A 20,844-nucleotide genomic window follows, 5' to 3' on the forward strand; every position below is an offset into this window, starting at 1 on the left:
ATCTGCGATCTATTTAAAAAAGGAACAAAGGGCATTTAGTGCAGGAGATGCGTTGAATAATCACGGCATCATGTAAAGAGCCTGCAAACTTCCGTAAAGGAGCAATCTCAATCACACGACAAAAGCTCAGTGTGAAGGAGCCCTCTGACTTAGTTGCCACAGTTTGACAGTACTGGAGAGAGATGTAGCCATGTCACTATCTAGTCTTGTTGTTACAGACACTTTTCAACTTTTGCAGCCCAGGGATATATACAAGCTGCTTGCAGAACTGAAGCCTGCCACCTGCTTTTTAGATCTTTGCCCCTCTTAGCTAGTGAGATCTGCCAAGGCTGGGCTTAGAAAATGGATATCAGAGGTGGTCAATGCCTCATTAAGGGATGAGGTACTTCCAGAGACTGTGAAGGAGGCAGTAGTGAGGCCACTGTTGAAGAAGTCAGGTCTAGATCCCTTGGTTACGGAGAATTACCAACCAATTTCAAATCTATCATTTCTGAGCAAGGACTTGGAACAGGTGGTTCATCTCAGTTCCAGGCATTTTTGGATGATACTGATTATTTAGATCAGGGGTGGGCAACCTTTTTTCTGTTGAGGGCCACATTTCCTCAAGATTCTTGAGGAAACGTTTCTTGTTCCCATGCTTTTCAACATCTACATGAAACTGCTACGGGAAATCAACTGGAGGTTTGGAGGGAGGTGTCATCATTATGCAGATGGCATGAAGCTTTACCTCTCTTTTCCATCAACTAATATAAGGTAGGCAGCTGAAACCCTAGACAGGGGTCTCAGGGCAATATTGGGATGGATGAGGGCTAACAAGATGAAGTTTAATCTGAATAAGACAGAAGTACTGTGGGCTGGGAAATCAGCTAATCTGGGAGGAGATTTAGATCCATCTCTGGATGGGGTCAACCCCCTCACCCCCGCAAAGGCCCAAGAATGCAGTCTGAGAGTGCTCCAGGACTTGGCACTGTCTATGAAGATGCAGGTGGCATCTGTTGCAAGGAATGCTTTTTACCGTAGTGGTTACAGAGCACCCAAAGGTCAAAATTTACTTGCAAACAAGCTAATTTTGACACTTCTGGTGCTCCATAAGCACTATGGATGTCATCTTTTATTATTATTATTATTGTTGTTGTTGTTGTTGTACCCATGGGAGCAGTGGCAGACCACAGGGGGCCTGGGGAGGAGGGCAAAAATGGATCCAAAACCTCTTGAAGTTCCCTACCCCATAGCTATCATACTCAGTGATTATGACTGGCATGTGGATTGCAGCTATGCACTGGCAATTTCTGTCCATCATATGGAAGGTGTGCCTTACTCATTGTTAATGACGTAACTGAAACAGGAATTTTAATGCGCCTAACTGGAAATAAAAAAAGCACGCTTCCAAAGAAATCTATCCTTCTGGAGAATTGCATTTGAAATTTGGATACCTTTATGAAGCTATGGTACACTGCGGTAGTTCTTACCTGTTGTTCAGTGTTTTCTCTTTTGTTGACTGCAATATGGTTGAAAAAGTGTTTATGAACTGCAAGTAGCTGCTGGGAGTAACGTAGTAGTGCCTTTTAGTTTCCTTCAAGTACTTCTCAGTTATGATAGATACATTCTTGTGAATGTTAACGCAGATGTGGACAACCGCATTTCTGAAATTCTGTAGAAAAATATGACAACTGAAAGAATATATTTATATATGGTACACATTCATTCATTCATTCATTCATTCATTTATAAACCTTTCTGTTTAAGAACATCTTTTTTCTAATGTTTTCAGAAGTTCCCTGTAAGTTTGGAAATGATAAATATGGTTGCACTTACCTGTAACTGCTGTTCTGTCAGTGACACTCTAGGTAGCCTTACTTATGGAGATGTGCACACGCCACATACAGACTACAACTCTGAGGGTGCTTCTAGATGAGGCTTTAATCATGCAATCACCCTGCCTCATTCATGGAATTTTACTGGAGGTCTAGATGTTGTCTTCCACTTGTAACCCTCCCCTCCCTGCCGCTTCTTCTGGCCCTTTTTCTTTCAACAAAAAATCCATTATGGAGGAAAAGATGGAATAGCTGCACAATGTCTTTGGACTGGTAGCACTAGCAGCCATTCATCTGGAAGCACCCTGAATCAATGCTCTCACTGGAGGCATCCATGCCCTTCCCCCAGCTGATCCTATCAAAGATGGGGCCAGTACCCTTCTGTTTAGTTCCTTTCTGACTAGTGCCTAGGCTTTTCTGAGCACCTAAAGAGGTGAAGGTGGACTGGATGTATGATGGAAAGGATACTCATGCTCCTCTGACTGTTCTTAAGTCATGAACATTGATGTGCTGACATTGGCTGGAAGCAATGGGAGATGATTTCCATTAATATTTTTTGCAGTATCCTGCCAAACAGCATTATGCTTAGACAGCAAAAACACGATTACTGTAAGAATATCTGTGTCCATCCTATTTGATGTCTGAACAGTGTTCAGTTCTGCAACCAGTCCATCTAGAAAAGTTGTGAATGCTAAGGTGGGGTAGGTGACTGGGGAAGCATGGCAGATGATGATGTGGAATGTGGGTGGTATATCAAAACCACTATGTCATAAGGCCTAGACACCTCAACGGTCCTGTGCAGTACTGAATGTGAGGTTCTGAAGGTACAGTGGAAAACAGTACATTCTAAGTAAACTGTTCATGTGCCATCACTGCATGATGTAAGAATGGCATCTATAAGAAGCACATTTTTCACAGTGACTGCCTTGGGATTGCAAACCAGTTCCCCAGCAGAAGTCTCCAAGTACGTATCTCTGCTGGCATTCAGTAAGGGCTGTGAGACCCATCTAATCAGGAAGGATTTTTGAAAACAACGTTGATAAATAGTGTTACACCTAACTTAAAGCATTATATTTTACTTTTTGCTATCTTCCAACTGATTTTTAAATAGATTTTTGTAGCTTTTAAATATTGTTGTGAGCTGCCTCACATGCAGAAGAAGCAGGCTATACATGTTTTAAATAAACAGTCATGGTATTTTGAAATGTCCAACAATCTAGGTCTGAGGCAAAATGGAGGGAAGCACATTTTGCAAAATAAATTAGTTGTTGTTGTTGTTGTTATGAAGAAACATAATAATCCTTTAGCATAGTCCCTTCAGCTTATGTTGTCTGCATAAGAACATGATTCTGAGACATTCCTGAGTTTGCCAGTCTACCCCACCCAACAGAAACCAGTATCTTGGGCAGTCACAACATAGCTGGACTTACTAATGAATAGCTAAAGCTGCCAGCAATAGCCAAGATGGGGACGCTGCCCAATGCTATATCCAGGAGAGAGAAAAAGGTTCCTTTATCAGCAGCACATGGTGGTGGCAGGAATTGGGGAAGAGACTAGGCAAGGACGTGCCAAGTGAAGGTTTGCCCGTTGGACACAGCAATGACATCCAGACATGGCTGCAGCGTTTAAGCTCTCTCCCTGGTGGAAACATTTTTTCCCCTCAACGTCTAAGTTGCCACCACCTGCTCTGAGAAATCAAGATAGAATCTACACTGGAGTCACTTTCGTAATCTCTAGCTTAAAAGGATCTAGAGGCCTCTAAGAAGAGAAAGCTATTTCCTATGTTTATGTTGTGGTTTCAAATGAACTGTAGTAGCCAATATTTGCTTCAGTACTTGTGATTAATCCTTTGTTATATCTCCATTGTTTTCTTGGCTGTTTCCTGGGGCATGTGCTGCTAATGTTTGCCTCAATAATTTGAGCTAACTCTTATATCTTCACTTAGCATAGTGCCTAACACCAGAACCTAATTTTCTTTGAATTGACTAGGAACTAATCCAGATGTGACGATGGGTCCTTGTCAGACGATGTGAAATAAAAATCAAAGCACTCACTTGTAGTCCAGAGCAGTGTTTCCACGACAATGGAAGGAGAGGCTTATGGAGGAGTACTGGATTTTTTAAAAAGGAATCGGCTTTGCTGTGAGCAGGGGTCAACAAGCAGATTCTCTGGACCAGTAAAAATTGCTTCACAGAACATATGTACTTCCTGGTGGGGTGGGGGTTAGAGTGTCTCAGGAAATCCATTTTTTCCCTGATAAGCTCTGGGGTGGCTGCTGGATGGCCACGACATCATGTGACTAGGGATGGATGAGCCCATCTCTGTCCAGGGTGAGGGGAGCTCGACGAGCTGCCCCCGCAGCTCGTGCAGCCCGGGCCTGCTTGGCGAGCTTCTTTGCTCGCCCTGCCTTCCCGCAAGCTGTGCGAGCCGCCCTTCTTCCTTGTGCCAGCTGTCAAGGGCCAGTGCGGGGAAGAAGGGTGACGGCGGCCAGCCTCCACCCTCTCACCCTGGCCTTCTCTAGAGGAGGCCAGGGTGAGAGCGCTGGGGTGTTCCCGTCGCCCTTCTCCCTCATGCAGGCTGTCAAGGGCTGGTGGAGGGAAGGAGGGCGATGGTGGCCAGCCCCCACCCTCTCGCCCTGGCCTTCTCTACAGGAGGCCAGGGCAAGAATGCTGGGGTGCTGCTGTTGCCCTTCTTCATTGCGCCGGCTGTCAAGGGCCGGCATGGGAAAAAGGGCCTGGGCAGCCAGCCTCCAGCCTCTCACCCTGGCCTCCAGCAAGTAGGGGAGGGAGAAGAGGATAGGTGCCTCCTTCTTCCCTCTGTCCCCACCTGCTACAGTGGTGGCGGCAAGGAACAAGCTGGTCATTTTCCATAAAGCCACTAGCCAGGAAAACTTATGGAAAATGACCAGCTTTCCCCACGCCACTGCCGCTCTAGCAAGGATGAGGGAAGGAGGAGAGGCGCTGCCTTCTTCCCCTCTCCTTGCTGAGGGAGAAGGGTGCCTGAGCTCTTGCCCAACTCAGCACACCATGAGTCAGGCAAGAGCTCAGGTCTGCGAGCTGGTGTCCAGTGGGCTGAACCAGCAACTTCTCACCAGGCTTCAAGCCCCAACCAGATGCTCGCACAATCCCTACATATATCTAGGGATGGCGGAGAATTCCGCCACGGACCCCAATGAGTCCATGGATCCTCACCGCAAGGAGGATCTGGCAGAGGAGGATTCTGGAGGGTGGCGGAGGTGAGTTATGCCGTTCTGCCACGGACGGAACGCCACAACTCACCTCCGCCACCCTCCGGAATCCTCCTCCGCCGGATCCTCCTTGCAGTGATCATGCGGAGCCACCAGCCAGCTCCATAACCAATGATATGGCCGCCATTACTGTGCTGTATCGCTGGCTGAGGGCTCACTCCGGACGCAAATGGCGTGCGCTACGCCATTTGCATCTGTGGTTTTTCACGCAATAGGCTAGCCAGTAAATTTGCCTCCATTCAGGGCCTACAAAGGGACTTCCTCATGGGTCTTGACTTATATTGTGTCGCTTTATCCCAAGTTTGCAAACCGGGTTGCGATAATTCATCCAAAGTTTGAATTTACCAACTGGACCTCATTAGAGAGGACAATAATATAGTTTACAATGTGATAAAATGTACAAGAACCCTACCTCATTTCCAAATATTTCATCTTGGCTAAAGTAACTTTTTGCAACATGACAAAGGGCTTCTTCAGGCCAGGTTTCATACCAGTCAACGGTACAGCAATTAACAATGGCAGGATATGTCCGGCAACGCTGACGAAAGACCTGTCCTGCAGCACTTACTGTCAAAACTACATGAAGATTGCTACGTACCCTCTGAAATAAAGATGTAATCATGTCTCAAAACTACACTAATATATAATACTTTTTGAAAATATGCACGCACTGATGTTTAGATTGTCATCGACTATAATCCTATGCACATTTACTTGGAAGTAAGCGTCACTGAAATCAGTGAGACTTATTTCCAAGTAAACAACATGCTTAGTTTTGCACTGTAAGTTATTCAATGGCGGCAGGTATTATGGAGCTAATCAGTTTATACTAAAGTCTGAGAATTATGTTCCACACCTTAATAGCAGATAGCATTATTTCTTCTAGTATGTGATACCAATTTTGAGATGGAACTCTTGATTTTTCATAATCAAATTTGAAACATACGCTAACTTCCTTTTCCTCCAATTTTTGTCCAGAAGAGAAGGGAAAAAATTAGAAATACATATACCTTTCATATGAAGTGCACAAATACAGTTCCTTGCAATTAACAGTATACTCACCTCGTATTATTTATAGTCAACAAGCCTGCCATACATTTTCAAATTGAAACTTCCCTTCCCCCAGCTGTTTCATGTAGATATTAAACAGCAGGGAGTAGAGGGCAGAACTCTGCTAGAGACCACAAGGTTTTAGTTTACTTATTTATGTATTATTCAGATTTATATACCACTTTCCACAGAGGCATCAAAGCGGCAAACATAAAATACAATGGCATCGAAACAACAATAAATATAACAATAAAAACAACACAATACAAATTAATCAGCAATAAAAACACCCTACTGTGTGCTATAAACAATAGCTGGCTGGGACACACTTCAGGCAAAGGTGAGTTTGAACAAGTCGTCTAAGCATCAGAAGTGTGAGGAGCCTGTCTGAAAAGTATTGGTGAAGTATTCCAGAGGGTGGGTGCTACAACACTGACTGCCCTACTGCAAGTGCTCCTGAGGCATGTGGCATGTTGGGAGCGTGTGGCACCCTCAGAAATGCTCCCTCTGATGATCTCAGAGATTGGGCAGGAACATAAGGGGTGAGGTGGTCCCTAAGGTAACCTGGTCCCAAGTTGTTTAGGCTTTTATATGCTAATAACACCTTGAACATGATCCCATTGCTTATTGGCAGCCAGTGCATTTCTTTTAGCAAAGGTGTAGCTTGCTGTTCGAAGGAGGCCCAAGTTAGCAGCCTTGTCGCTGCATTCTGTACCAGCCGCAACTTCTGGACCCAGCCCAAGGACAGCTCCACATAGAGTGAATTACAACAATCCAGTCTTGTGGTTACCAATGCCTGTGGCTAAACTGTGGTTGACTAGCACTCCCCCAGTACCACCACAGGTAAGAGAACCTCTGTAAAGGAGAACCCCCAGGTCTCATCCCTGCAAGATGGCCCAGAAGGCTACTATACTCAATGGAACTGGAAGCTGCTGAGAGGTCCAGCAGAACCAACAGTGATCCATCCCTAGACTGGAAAGGATCTAAGTAATCACTATATCCAAGAAAGCCTGGGGCTGAACTGCCCTACTCATGGAGAGAGCAATCCTATGGGGATTGATGGTCACCTCTGAACCCACGGGCGACAGCCTACCCACTGCAGGGTGGGAGGTGTGGTGAGGAGCGCATCTCCTCCACACTCCTGCCACCCTGCTTTTGCGGCTAGACAGCTGATTTTGGCTGTCTAGCTACCTTGGAGCGTGGGGTAGGGAGGCTGGACAACACATAGGAAGTGTCATACCAGCACTTCCAACCTCCCCCGCTCCACCCTGCCCCCAGGAACTCCCCGATTCCCCAGCTCTGTGCTGCTCTTACAAGCGTGTAGCGTGGGGCTGATCCGTGCTGCCTACAAGGTGGTGTGGGAGGGGGTGGAGGTTAGTTCTCCGGGAACCGACCAATCCTATAGCCATCTAGCCGCTCACTAGTGGCTATAGGATTGTGCCCTTAGCCACTTCGGTCAAGAATGGCAAATTAGAAAACGACCATTAGTTATCCATAATGGTGGGAGCCAATTATGTTTTTTTTCAGCAACAGTCTAATCACTGCTTCTTTCAAAATATATGGTACAATACCATTGTTGAGGGAGACATTCAGAACTGCCACCACCCATCTGGCAAAGCCTTGTCTGGCTGCCTTCATGAACCAGGATGGACAAAGGTCATACATGGATGACTCAAATCTCCAAGCAACATGTCCACAGTCTCAGGCTGAATAATCTGGAAATTATCCATCAAAACAGGACAAGCAGATGATGTGGGTATATTCCTGGAACCTGCTCTAAATGTGGAGCCCAAGTCAGAGCAGATACGAGATACTTTATTTAGCAAATTGGTCACAGCAGGCTGATATATTTAAAATTCTACCTCTAAGAAGAATGAGTAGACATCTTCTATTTTGTTGGGATGCTTAGCCTTTTCAGCCACAGATGTTAGTGCTACAATAATTTTATCCAACTCGTCCTTCTCAAATAAGTTGAGTAGTTGTCCTGATTTCAGAATACAACTCAGGTCTTCTAAAAATGACTCCTAAGAAAAATGATATTCAGTAGTTATCTCCACATGGCTAGTTAGTTTTTCAAACATCTTATGGCCACAATCCAACATGGCATTAAGCATGGTTATGCACACTGAAACTGATGAGTTTGATTTTGCTTCACTTTGTGCTGGATTGTAGCCACTGTGATTCAAATAATCACATGACGGAAGTTTAAAAGAAGACCTGTACAAATGCCTGGCTTCTACAAAAGGCTCTCTGGACTCTCTAGTGCAAAATATTGCACTGCTGTTACACGGTTGTTGTGGGGGAAAATGCAATTGTACATTACAGCTGATAAATAATCCATATGGGTTTCCTTAGGGTAGTGCTTCCTTTGCAGGGAAGTCATAATTTGCCTGCTGTCAAATTGCAATATTTTGTTGTTGGAATAATGCTAGTCCGACCTTAACTTACTAGTGCTTCCATTGCGATTGTGAGTACCAAATGGAGCAAGGTTGTGCTAGTGTCATGGAAACCTGCTCAACAGTGCTGGTAACATCATTAGTGACGAGTAACAAAACTGTTCCCTCATGCCTCTGCCATTTTGTGTGCATTTAAAAAGTTATTAAAATTGCTTTTTATTATTTAATGTAAATGTAAATGTAAATATATTGTCTTTAAAAGTTGAATACTCCCCCACTATATGGCTCAATCATGGGAGTGACTGTCTGCTTCTTTAAAAAGGAGGTACAAAACCCAACAAAGGTACGTTGCAGTCCCTTTTTCAATTAAGTGTTATATTAATTTTCGAGCCCTATGTACCATAGCACATTATCTGTCATGAATGTAGATGGGAAATGAAGGTGAAGGAAAGAAGCTCGCCAAAAAAAGAAGAGGCCAGTTCATGAGCTAAGGGGACTTTACAGGAGGATCAAGCAAAAGAAAAAATGGTTGGATGTACTTTTACAGGATTGCAAGATTAAGTCCCCAAACCAACAGCTCCGAGTGCTACCAATCAAAAGGCATTGTGCAACTTATTCCATATTCCTTAACAGATACTTTTATAGTAAGAGAAAAGACAGAAGAAGCAGTAGAAAAATATGGGAGGGTTACAAATAGAAGATGATATCGACTGGTCCCTCCACTAAACTTCTTGAATGAGGCAGGGTAACTGCAGAATAAAAGCATTGACTGAAAACTCATAAAAGCTGCCATGTCAGTGTTTCATTCTAAAGTTTAATAAAGAATTGCAGGTTCTTTCATCCACATGCCCTTGTTGCCTACCTATGATAATACAGAGGTCAAGCCATTTCTCTAGGGAAGCATGAACTCTACGCTCCAGAAAATAGTGCATTACTATTGGTTACAATACACGACCTTTTAAAAAGGAAAGAAATGCAATCAAGAGCCCTTGAACTTGCCATTTATTGACTCTCAACTGATTTCAACACCCAATTAATTTTTTTAATGGACACTTTCCAACAATGCAGCTCCCAAAACAGCTTATAGAACAACATAAAAATCACTGGGAAAAAACACCAAAACAATTTAAAATGTCAGCAACTAAGTATCAACATTAAACTTCTGTTTATAAAAGAACAGAAGATAAAATTCAGAACAAATAACAAAGAAAACAGTTGGTTGCATTACCTTTTTCCTTCAGAGGTCTACAAATAAGATTTTACTAACTGGAAATCCAAGTGGAATAGACTTGCTTTGGTGGATCTAGAAACCACCACCGGGAAAGACTTATAGTTCTAAGAGGTGGACAGCCACACCTCTTAATGGTTGTCATGCTAAAGCAATGACTCTCAACCGGCCCTTAAAATCCTGGCTAGTGTGGAGCAGGACAGCATGGATCTCTCACAAAATTGGTGTTACTTCATCTACCCCAAGACAAAAAACGTGCTGCTGCTTTCTGGACCAGCTGAAGCTTTCAGAGTATCTTTAAGTGCAGCCCCATATGGAGTACATTACACTATTCAAGTCAAGAGATTACCAGATTATACAAGACAGTGGCCAGATCCTAGCTGCATATTAGTCAAAAACATCTCCCTTTAATTAAAGTTCAGGCCTAGCCTAGCCATTCTCAGCATCTCCCTTTTGACTAGATAGAGGTTCATTTCATCCTCACCCAGTCCATTACTGGGAACAGACACACCTGATATAGAAAGGAGAAGTAGTATAGTAGAATCATAGAATCATAGAATCATAGAATAGTAGGGTTGGAAATTTATTTATTTATTTATTTATGTATTCATTCATTCATTCATTTCATTTCTATACCACCCAATATCTTGAGCTCTCTGGGGCCTACGAGACCATCGAGTCCAACCCCCTGCTCAATGCAGGAATCCAAGTCAGAGCATCCCCGACAGATGGCTGTCCAGCCTCATCTTGAATGCCTCCAGTGTGGAAAAGCCCACTACCTCCCTAAGTCATTGGTTCCATTGTCGTATTGCTCTAACAGTCAGGAAGTTTTTCCTGATGTTCCGCTGGAATCTGGCTTCCTGTAACTTGAGCCCATTATTCCGTATCCTGCATTCTGGGATGATCAAGAAGAGATCCTGGCCTTCCTCTCTGTGACAATCTTTCAAGTACTTGAAGAGCACTATCATATCTCCCCTCAGTCTTCTCTTCTCAAGGCTAAACATGCTCAGTTCTTCACTCTCTCTTCTTAGGGCTTTGTTTCCAGTCCCCTGATCATCTTTGTTGCCCTTCTCTGAACCCTCTCCAACTTGTCTGCATCCTTCTTAAAGTGCGGTGTCCAAAACTGGACATAGTACTCCAGATGAGGCCTAACCAGTGCTGAGTAGAAAGGGGAAGTAGTACTTCCCGGGATTTGGAAGCTATGCTTCTATTAATGCAGCCCAAAATAGCATTTGCCTTTTTTTTTGCAGCCACATCACATTGTTGGCTCATATTCAGCTTGTAATCGACAACAGTTTCAAGATCCTTCTCGCTTGTAGTGTTGTTGAGCCACGTATCCCCCATCTTGTAACTGTGCGTTTGGTTTCTTTTTCCTAGGTGCAGAACTTGGCATTTATCCCTATTAAATGTCATTCTGTTGTTTTCTGCCCAGCACTCCAGTCCATCAAGATCACTTTGAATTTTGTTTCTGTCTTCCAAAGTATTAGCTATCCCGCCCAATTTGTGTCATCTGCAACTTTGATCAACATTCCCTGTACCTCCTCCTCCAAGTCATTAATAAAAATGTTGAAGAGCCCTGGGCCCAGGACTGAGCCCTGTAGTACCCTGCTCGTTACCTCTCCCCAGTTTGTGAAGATCCCATTGATAAGAACTCTTTAAGTCCGATTCTGTAGCCAACTGTGGATCCACCTGATTGTTGTTTCATCTAGCCCACTTTGAGCTAGTTTGCTCATCAGGATATCATGGGGCACTTTATCAAAAGCTTTGCTGAAGTCGAGGTATATTATGTCCACAGCATCCCCACAGTCCACAAGGGAGGTTACTTGATCAAAAAATGAGATCAGATTCGTCTGGCAGGATTTGTTCTTGACAAATCCATGTTGGCTTCGAGTAATCACTGCATTGTTTTCAAGGTGCTTCCAGATGGATTGCTTTCTCATCTGCTCCAGAATTTTCCCAGGGATTGATGTCAGACTGACTGGTCTGTAGTTCCCAGGTTCCTCCTTTTTACCCTTTTTGAAGATAGGGACAACATTAGCCCTCCTCCAGTCAATGGATGGGTGTCATCGCTATACTGATGGTCCCATGCCCCACATTCCTGGATGATCACAAACAGGTGTTTCATGCAGAAGTCAAAAAGTATGAGAGATAAGACTGAATCCTGTGGCACCCTGTAGAACAGGGGTAGGGAATGTATAGCCATTCAGATGTGTTTGAACTGCAGCTCCCATCATCCTTCACCATTGGCTATGCTGGTTACGGCTGATGGAAGTTGCAATCCAGCAACATCTGGAAATGGAAGGTTACATGTTCCCCACCCCGTGCCATAGAACAATTCCCTTTGGGCAAAGTAATAGCCTTCCAGGTCCACTTTCTGGAACATTCCCTGAGGGAAGGCATGGAACCCCTACAAAGCAACACTCCTATTCTCAATCCTAGGAAGTGGTCCAGAAGGGTATCATGACTGGTAATGTGAAAAGCCACTGAAAGATCCAGAAGAAGCATCAGAAGTCTTTCTCCTTGTGCCAGGACAATCAAGGATTGTCCCAGTTGTAATACAGAATGCTTTTTCATACAAAAGCTCCTGGAGATAATTAGCCACTACCTTGTCAGCCACCTTGGACAGGAATGGGCGATTAGCAACTGATTTTTAATTATTCAGAAACTGAAGGCCGATCTACATTGCGCTCACCATCACAATGAATTCGGTGTCCCATCGGGTTAAATGTTCTCACATTAAAACGTGATTATTCACACTCACCCATTTTCCCCGTTGTGGTGCTTCATTGAATGTGCAAGCTCAGTTCACACTCAAGCGCTGTGCTGTTTTCCTGCTGTTTTCCTGCGTGTGCTTGTCTGATCTGAGATGCTAAGTGGGGTCGGCCCTGGTCAGTAGTTGGATGGGTGACCGCCTGGGAATCAGGCTTCCTGCATTGAGCGGGGGGTTCTTGTACCCCTCAAATGAGACTAAGTTTTACCCCCTCCTATCCCCCGCTCTGGATGTTTTGTTTTGTTTTAAATTCAGGCATTATACTCGCAGAATCGGGGCTTCTCCGCGATGTTTTTTTTTCTAATTGAGGCATGATCTTCAAAGCTTCGAAGCATGTCTTCTTGTCTTCTTCTGGCTACCAATCACATAGCTTCCTCAGCAGCCCCTGTTTCCTCAGCAACAAGCAAAGTGCTGGATGTGCGCGTGCTTGGCTGATGTCAGAAGCTAAGCAGGGTCAGTCCCGGTCAGTGCTTGGATGGGAGACCGCCTGGGAATCAGGCTTCCTGCACTGAGCAGGGGGTTGTTGTGTCCCTTAAAATGAGACTAAGTTTTACCCCCTCCTATCCCCCGCTCTGGATTTTTTTTTTAAAAAAAAATTCAGGCGTTATCGTCGCAGAATCGGGGCTTCTCCACGATGTTTTTTTTCTAATTGAGGCATGATCTTCAAAGCTTCAAAGTTGCGCAACTTAGCTTCCGAGATCAGACAAGCGCGTGCACATCCAGCCCTTTGCTTGTTGCTGAGGAAACAGGGGCTGCTGAGGAAGCTATGTGATCGGTAGCTGGAAGAAGACATGGAGCCGTCGAGAGCTGTGATTGGACAGGAGGGAAATACAAACACTGCCACACATGGACAGGTGGGGGAGGGGACTATGACCGGATACGGTAGCGAAGGCGGAAAATCAGAGCACATTAAGGGGAAATACCGGAATATTAGGGTATTGAAAGCGGGAGCATGGAAGTGGGAAATTCCGGTTCCAATTCGAGGCGGCTAATGCGTAGTGTGAAAGACAGGCGGTGAAACCTCATTGGAAGCGAAAAAAGGCAGTAGGTGTAGATCCAGCCCCAGACAGAAATGGGTCAAGTGGTCATAGTTCAGGGCAAACAGTGTCAAGCACTTGGTCCACATTCTGGGGTATCTATCAACAGCTGAAACTCATCTGGTACAACACAACAAGACTCTGTCCCTGAAGAGGCTATGACCAAAGTAATCAGCAAAATGGTCAGAGAGTCCTATAAAGGGTTCTAATGTCACCACAGGGTGAGGATTAAGTTGAAAAAGTCCTACCCTTTCATCACCTAGAAAAAGTATGTTGGGTGAGAGTGGGCAGATGCAATGGCTGTAGAGAAGATACACCTCTTCTCTACCTTTACTGCCATGAAATAAGCCTTCAGATTTGTTCTAAGTTGTGTTTGGTTGGATTCATCACAAGTTTTTATACACTTGTACTCTAGCTGTTATCTCAATTACTTCATTGCTCATGACCCCTGGATACACCAAGGGCAAGCTTGAGCTCCAGATAGTCAGGGAGTTATTAATCTAGGAACTATTGTGCCAACTATTTGCATGAGCTCCCTGTTCCAGCACTTTCAAAGGCCTTTAACAGGAAAGCTGGCAAATTCAGCCAGACATTCTCCAGACAATCTGTAAACCATGTAGATATATAATAGGGCCACAATTGCAGCCCTATGCTAAGAGTAAGTTGGATGAATCACATTCTTCCATTATAATCAGAAATTGGGGGGGCAGTAAGTTCTTAGAAAATGGCTCAATAGATTGATCTGAAACATGGCAGTGTAGAAGAGGGTGATTTGAAGAGGGTGATTTTAGGATGGTCCATGACAATTCTGAGGTTAAAAGGGTACAAAATGGCTTTTTTTATGGGAGTTTAAAGATTGATTAGTGATCTTCAGCAGTTTGACAGGTATTTTCTGTTTTGTTTCTTATATACTTTGCTGGGGTCAAACTTTACTGGCTGATTTCTGTTTGTACAACATCTTTTGGGAAACAGCTTGTTGTGTCAGGCCAGGGGAATATCTAGTACATGCTGTGCCCTAGTAGTAGTGTAAGATGTTTGTAGTTTTTATTAAAATGTGATTTCTACCCCCACTCCCATTTAATCCTGTGGCGGTTCATAAAGACTGTTTCTGGGCATGCTCAGAACAATCCAGCAGGAAGAAGGGAGGGAGAAGAATAGGAGTGAGTTACCAGAGAGATGGGATAGGAGGGAAGCTGGGATTTATTATGTCAGTTAAAGTTAGGCTGTTGTGAGAGAGTGAGGTCTGGGGGGGGGGGAATAGGAGCTGCACTGTCAATTTTACTTTAAAACCTATTTTTAACGTAGTTAAAAACGTGGTTTTTAAAAAACAACAACAACAGTCCTCTAAGCTAGTGACCAACATCACAATTTCTCTGTACCTGTGTATTTATGCATATTACAGGGCCACAACTGACTGCTTCTAACTGACAGTAGCCTCCTTCATTATTTGGCTTCATTTTTACCTCAAAACTGCTAGGCCTTAATGCGGCTATTTGGCTTTTACCAACCCTTCAACCTTGTATTTTCCCTTGTAAAGGGAAAGGGCTGCTGAGTTTCTTGTAAGGGGCAGGACTCTTACTAAGTGCATGATAAGCGGAAATGCAGTAGGTGCAACTTCATCTAGCATATGAGGATGGATGCAGTATCTGTTAACATTCTGGCTGCACGGCCCTGGAAGGGAGATGACAGGCCTGATTTTACTTAATAGCTCTTTTGGTTTGGAGGAGCATTTCTCAAACTTTCTCAAACTGTGCGCCTTTTTAAAGTATAGGTTTAAAGTTAAGGCATTCTGAAATCCAGGTTTCCCCTGGCACAGCTAATCTTTAGGTCAGAACCGTATATAGAATATTCTTTCTTTATTGAAACTCTAGGGCTTCTTGTTTGAGAGACAGAGCATAGTGTGCCTTCCTATGAGACAGAATCATACAATCAGAGTTGGAAGGGACCTCACAGATCATCTTGTCCAACCCCTTGCTCAGTGCAAGTTCTGCATTGCAGGGAACAGCTGTAGCTCCACTGACAGATATCGTCTCTTAAAAACTACACATCCCAGAGTTCCTTTAGTTCATGCTGGCAACACAAGAAGAGTCCTGCTGGATCATACTGAAGTGGGTACATCTAGTCCAGTATCCTCTTTTCCAACGGTAATCAGGTGTTTTTGGGAAACCCATTGACTGCCCCACTCCAACTGGTATTCAGTGGTAGACTGCATCTGAACATGGTGGTTCTTCTGTCTAACTATAATTGAGACTGTATGAAATCTTCAGGCTGGGTCACATCAAAGGCCAGTCTAAACCAGCATCTAGCCTCTTCCAAGTCTATCGTTCTATGTGGATGGTACTGGTTGCCAGTTGGGTACTTGCAAACTGGAATGGTAGCTTCAGTAGCATAATAGCTTCAGACTCCATGTGCCTATTCCAGTGACAAGACAAATCTGGGACTTAGGTCCATCCCTCTGCCACTGACAGCCATCCAGCTCCAAGGTAGTAATGAAGCTGGAATTAGCCACGGCATAAGATGCCATACCATATCCACATTGCCCTTAACAGCTGCAATTTTTCAGTGAACATGGAAAGCCCTTAACAAAACATGTCAAAGAAGCAAAAGGATTTTTGTTAACTGAATTAGGCCTAGGGGATGGAAAATCTTGTGTCATTAATATGGTTCGTATAAGATTATTCCAATGCAAGTCTAACACATATAATAGAAAGTCTTACTTGAATTATGTCTGAGTCTGTGATGAGAAAAACAGTCCTCTTGCCTTCTAGACCTGCCTGCTTATAGACTTTTTTAAGGTCGTCTCTAAAATTTACTTGGCTGTAGCTGCGGGAAATAGATAGCTTGTAGAGGCTGCATTCAGATAAGTAACAGGCTAAAGATGCAGAGGTTACTTTCCCATTTCCATCCAGACCAACCTGCAGAAAAACATTAGTCAAATTTGAGACCAGAAAAATAGGGTCCACTAAATCAAACCTTGATAAATTATAGGATTTGAGTAACCTTTTAGCACATGCTGAATTGAGAGGAAACAAAAGTATATAGATGTCTAGGATCTATCCAAGGCTAGTGTCAGGTTTTGGTGATTACAGGACAATGACATTCAGCCTTCTTGCAACTGCTCTGGCAGTCATCCTAGGGGCTGTCTTCACAAGTGATTTCACAAGCGACGTTAGAGCAGTTTGAGTTCCTTTGTGAAAGATGACGTTATCACCAATCCACTGCCAATCAGCCATTTCCCTCTTGAAAATCTGTATTTTCTGAAACTCCTTTTACTCTTTTTTTTTTTAACTGAAAATGGCTCTCTGGCGGTTTCACCACAATGTACCATGTCCTATCCCCACAGCATTAAATCCTGGGCATGCCCCTGTGCCTGACAGTGACGTGGTTAAGGGGGTGGGTTAACCCATTTCCTCTTGTTTCCCCAATAGAAGTAGTTTTTCCCATTGAGAAAATCCCAAGGAGCGCAGCAGCGACCCCTCTCATTACCATAGTCGTGGGGACACTCATTCATCTTATCCAGCCTGCTTTTAATCTTTAACATATCCCCCCTTCTGTGCATGTTTACTCAGAAGTAAGAAATAAATCTTGCTCCCCTGCAGTGAAAGAGTTAAAAGCTAACTTTAGTAACTCGCCCTAAAGCGTGCTTTTGCTTCCCCTTTGCTCTCTTATATCGCTATTGTGATGTTGTGCTTCTTTGATGTTCTGTAGTTTCTCTGATTAAAAGTCATTTCTCCATTGTTATGTAAAGTCCCTTCTCCGCTTTATCGCAGTAATAATCTTTCAGGTTTATGGGAGCGTCTCATTGTGAGCAGGGAGATGGAGACGGGGGGGGGGGGGTTGGAAGCAATAGGCAAAAGTGCACACATGGGGAAAAATGGGGTGGGAGCAAAAACTCCACGGCAGATTTCTGGAATGTGGTGAAACTGGGGTGGAGGGAAGCTCTCAGGGGGAGCCTTCAGATGCTGTACTGGAGAACTGAGGATTTTGGCTTCTTCATGGAAATCTGCACACATAGGTAAAATTAGTTGTTCTCCATTCATAATAATGTAGTAACGGGGGGAGCCTGGAGAGGGGCGGGAAACAAGCCTCTCATTGGTTGAGCAGCCCCTGCCAGTTTGATGACATTCAGTTCTACTCCTCCCATCCCACCTGGAAGTATGTTCCTTTCAAGCACTGTGTGACCCCTGAAAACCGGATTTTAAAGGTATGCTACACTCAGCTTATCTTGCTTCATGTGACCCTGATGGACCAAAGCCGATTCCCTGAAAATCTGGGTAGTACTCCAGTGTGCTTCTCATTTTGTTGTCGTGAAGATCCCCCCCTGGTTGTGCTGGCCCTGATAAATGTTGTCCTTTTTGAGTAGGATTGGCCAATCAGAGAGATATCTAAAAGTTGAACTATATATGGACAACTGAAAACTAGCGTAAAAAGGCAAGTATTCTGTCACGCAGTATAGTCCTACGCAGAGATGTACAATTTCCAGAAATTTTGAGGCCGAGGAGAAAAAAAGTTTCTTTCCCAGTTTTTTTTTGGGGGGGGAGGAGGGGGTTGGAAAAATTGAAAAATAAGCAATACTCTTTTTTTTAGCGCTCTTTACAGATCTAAAGTCACTTTGTTGCTTTAAGACAGCCTTCTCCATCCTGATGCCCTCCAGATATGTTGGACTTCAGCTCCCATCAGCCTCAGGCAGCATGGCCAATGGTCAGGAGTGCTGGGCACTGTACTCCAAAACATCCAAAGAGCACCAGGTTGGGGTGGGCTGCTTTAGGAGCATAAAGCAGCTTTTCTGTTCCTAAATGTATTTTATATGTATGACTTAGTTTGCTGATAAAATTATCATTATACTTTTAAACTTTTAAAAGTAAACTCAGTAAATCTGTAATTATTGTCTGAATAGATTAGAACTACAATAACATGATACATGATTGTGTATCAGAAACACAGGACTCTATAGAACAAAACCCAAGCTTCCAAGAATGCACATTTACTATCAAGAATGCACAGTGGTGACGCTACTCACATGCTGGGAAACTGAGCATAAATGGCTATCAGTAAAATATACTTTAGATCAATAATTTTAATAAAGAATGAAATAACTAACTATGCTGGAAATCTTACAGAGAGGATTACACAATATTTTTCCCCATGGCTTTATTATTTCTAGACACTTTACATCTCCAGTCTTTTTATAAAAGTGTTCTTATTACATAGTTTTTAGAAATCATTTTGGAGGGAGTAAAGGCTGGGTAACAATATATAAATATTTTGTCTTAAATAATAAATGAAAATATGTTATCATCCAAATCTGTTCAATTTTTCCAATTTTTCAGAAAAAAACAAAAATGGTCCTTGGAAAAAAAGAGCAAAAAGCCGTTTCCCCCACAAATTTTTCCAGTTGTTTTCCAGGCCTTCACATCTCTCGTCCTCCACATGATTACTCAGAAATACAGCTTACTAGATTCAAAAGTATTTACTCCCATGTTTGTGTATAGGATTGCAGCCTTAGGCTATGAAATGAGTTACTTAGCAATGCAAAGAATCTGTGTTTTCTGTCATATCTTGTTATCCCTTCTGCTTCATAAAACAAAGATTTAATGAAGCAGAATGGATAAAATTATACTAACAAGATTAAAGGAAAAGCTTATCTTGACTTAAGATGTGCTAGTTTTGAACTTAAATTACTGCTACTGGGCTCTAACATAATATAAAAATAAACATATAAGCAAATATTCTTACAAGTATCATGTGACCACCTTCTTGTCGAAAGATTCGTGCAGCCCTTGATATATGCTGTATGGCTTCTTTGAAAAATACTATGGGAGTACTCTAAGGAAATAAGGCACATACATGGCAAATAGTTTGTAATAATACTAAAAGGCTTAGTCTACTTTTAGATCATATTCTATATTATAATTAATAAGTCACAATAGAACACAGTTATCATAGCTGAATGAAGGGGGAAACTGTTGGAAATGAACATAAACTTAGAAGAGCTTACTTCTCTCAGAGCTAGAACGATTATAGCAGATTTGAGCTATGCACACAAAGGGTTTCTTTTTGTTTTTGTTTTAGTTTATAATGTTCAAAGCCAAAACAGATGAAACAGTCCCTGTAAAAGGATAAATGTATGTTGCAGGAAAGGTATTTGCACCAGCATCGCTCCTTTTCTCACATGGACTTCGCTAGCTGCTGTGGTGAAAGACCCAATGCAATCATGGATGAGGAATGGAAACGTTGTTCAGTCGTTAAGTCGTGTCTGATTCTTCGTGACCCCATGGACCACAGCACGCCAGGCCTTCCTGGCCTCCACTGTCTCCTGGAGCGTGCTCAAATTCATATGGAAACATTAGAGTATCCCATTACTTACCTGCCTTAAGAGTGGGAACGTTTGCTGGAAGGAGCTGCTGTACAGACAACTGGGGAAATGGGCAAGCAGCAGCAGAGTAGTGCTGGTAGGATTTCTTACTGAAATGAGCGAAAACCATGATCCCCTCCCCAGGCCCACTTCTAGACCTTCATATGCCATTTCCTTTTCACTTGAGCAGGAAACCATGTTCCTGGGGCGAGGAAATATGAGAGTCCCATTCTCAGATGGAGCTGACAGACTTTAAAAAGCTGTGATGCTCTCAGGAGGAGGCAGAAGGGAGCTGACAGGCAGGGTGTGATCAGAGCTCCATTGTCCTCCCATTAATAGCAACCCTAAAAAAGTGATTGCCATGTGTCGTGCAAGTTCTCTCAGGCCTAGGTTAATAACATTAGAAATATTTAATATATTAAATTAATTTATATATTAATATATAAATATTTAATATACATCCAAAATTGCACAGGAATTACCTAGGAAAGTATGGATTAGATATCAATATTCAAGTCATCCAGTCTTACTTTAGGAAGATTCCTGAACTTTTACATATTAGAAATTAAATAATCCTGCTGCGGGTAATCACAGAAATGCTTTGTCTAGGTTTATTTATTAATCATGGCCTTTAAAATACATATCGCTTCAGTATTGTCAAAACATAAATTTGTATATGTAGATCACATAACATATTATCAACAGGGTATAGCATCTGATGAAGTGAGTTCTAATCCACAAAGGCTCATGCAAATTTATTAAAACATCTGAACATCTAAAACATTTAGTCTGTATGTGTGCTATACTTAATTCTTAAAGTTATAAATAGTTGTTATTGTTGCTGTTACTAGTATTATTTACTGTTGTAACCCACCTTTACTCCAAGAAGCTCAAGGCAGTGAATTTTATCCTCATCAGCCCTGTGAGGTAAGTTGGGCTGAGCGTTA

At 43.0% G+C, this 20,844-nt stretch overlaps 1 protein-coding gene across 1 annotated transcript in view; it reads right to left on the reverse strand.

Annotated features, from left to right (window-relative positions):
• DNAH14 (dynein axonemal heavy chain 14) overlaps positions 1-20,844 on the reverse strand; it is a 237,827-nt gene that overhangs the window by 72,175 nt on the left and 144,808 nt on the right. The window contains 5 exon segments of the mRNA XM_084820967.1: positions 1,470-1,651; positions 5,474-5,662; positions 7,974-8,135; positions 16,260-16,457; positions 19,279-19,368. Of these exon segments, the coding sequence (XP_084677093.1) occupies positions 1,470-1,651; positions 5,474-5,662; positions 7,974-8,135; positions 16,260-16,457; positions 19,279-19,368 (821 nt within the window).

This window comes from Heloderma suspectum, chromosome 1 (genome assembly GCF_057233095.1).
Source record: "Heloderma suspectum isolate Gila_16-S chromosome 1, 16-S_ref, whole genome shotgun sequence".
Taxonomy (NCBI): Eukaryota; Metazoa; Chordata; class Lepidosauria; order Squamata; family Helodermatidae; genus Heloderma; species Heloderma suspectum.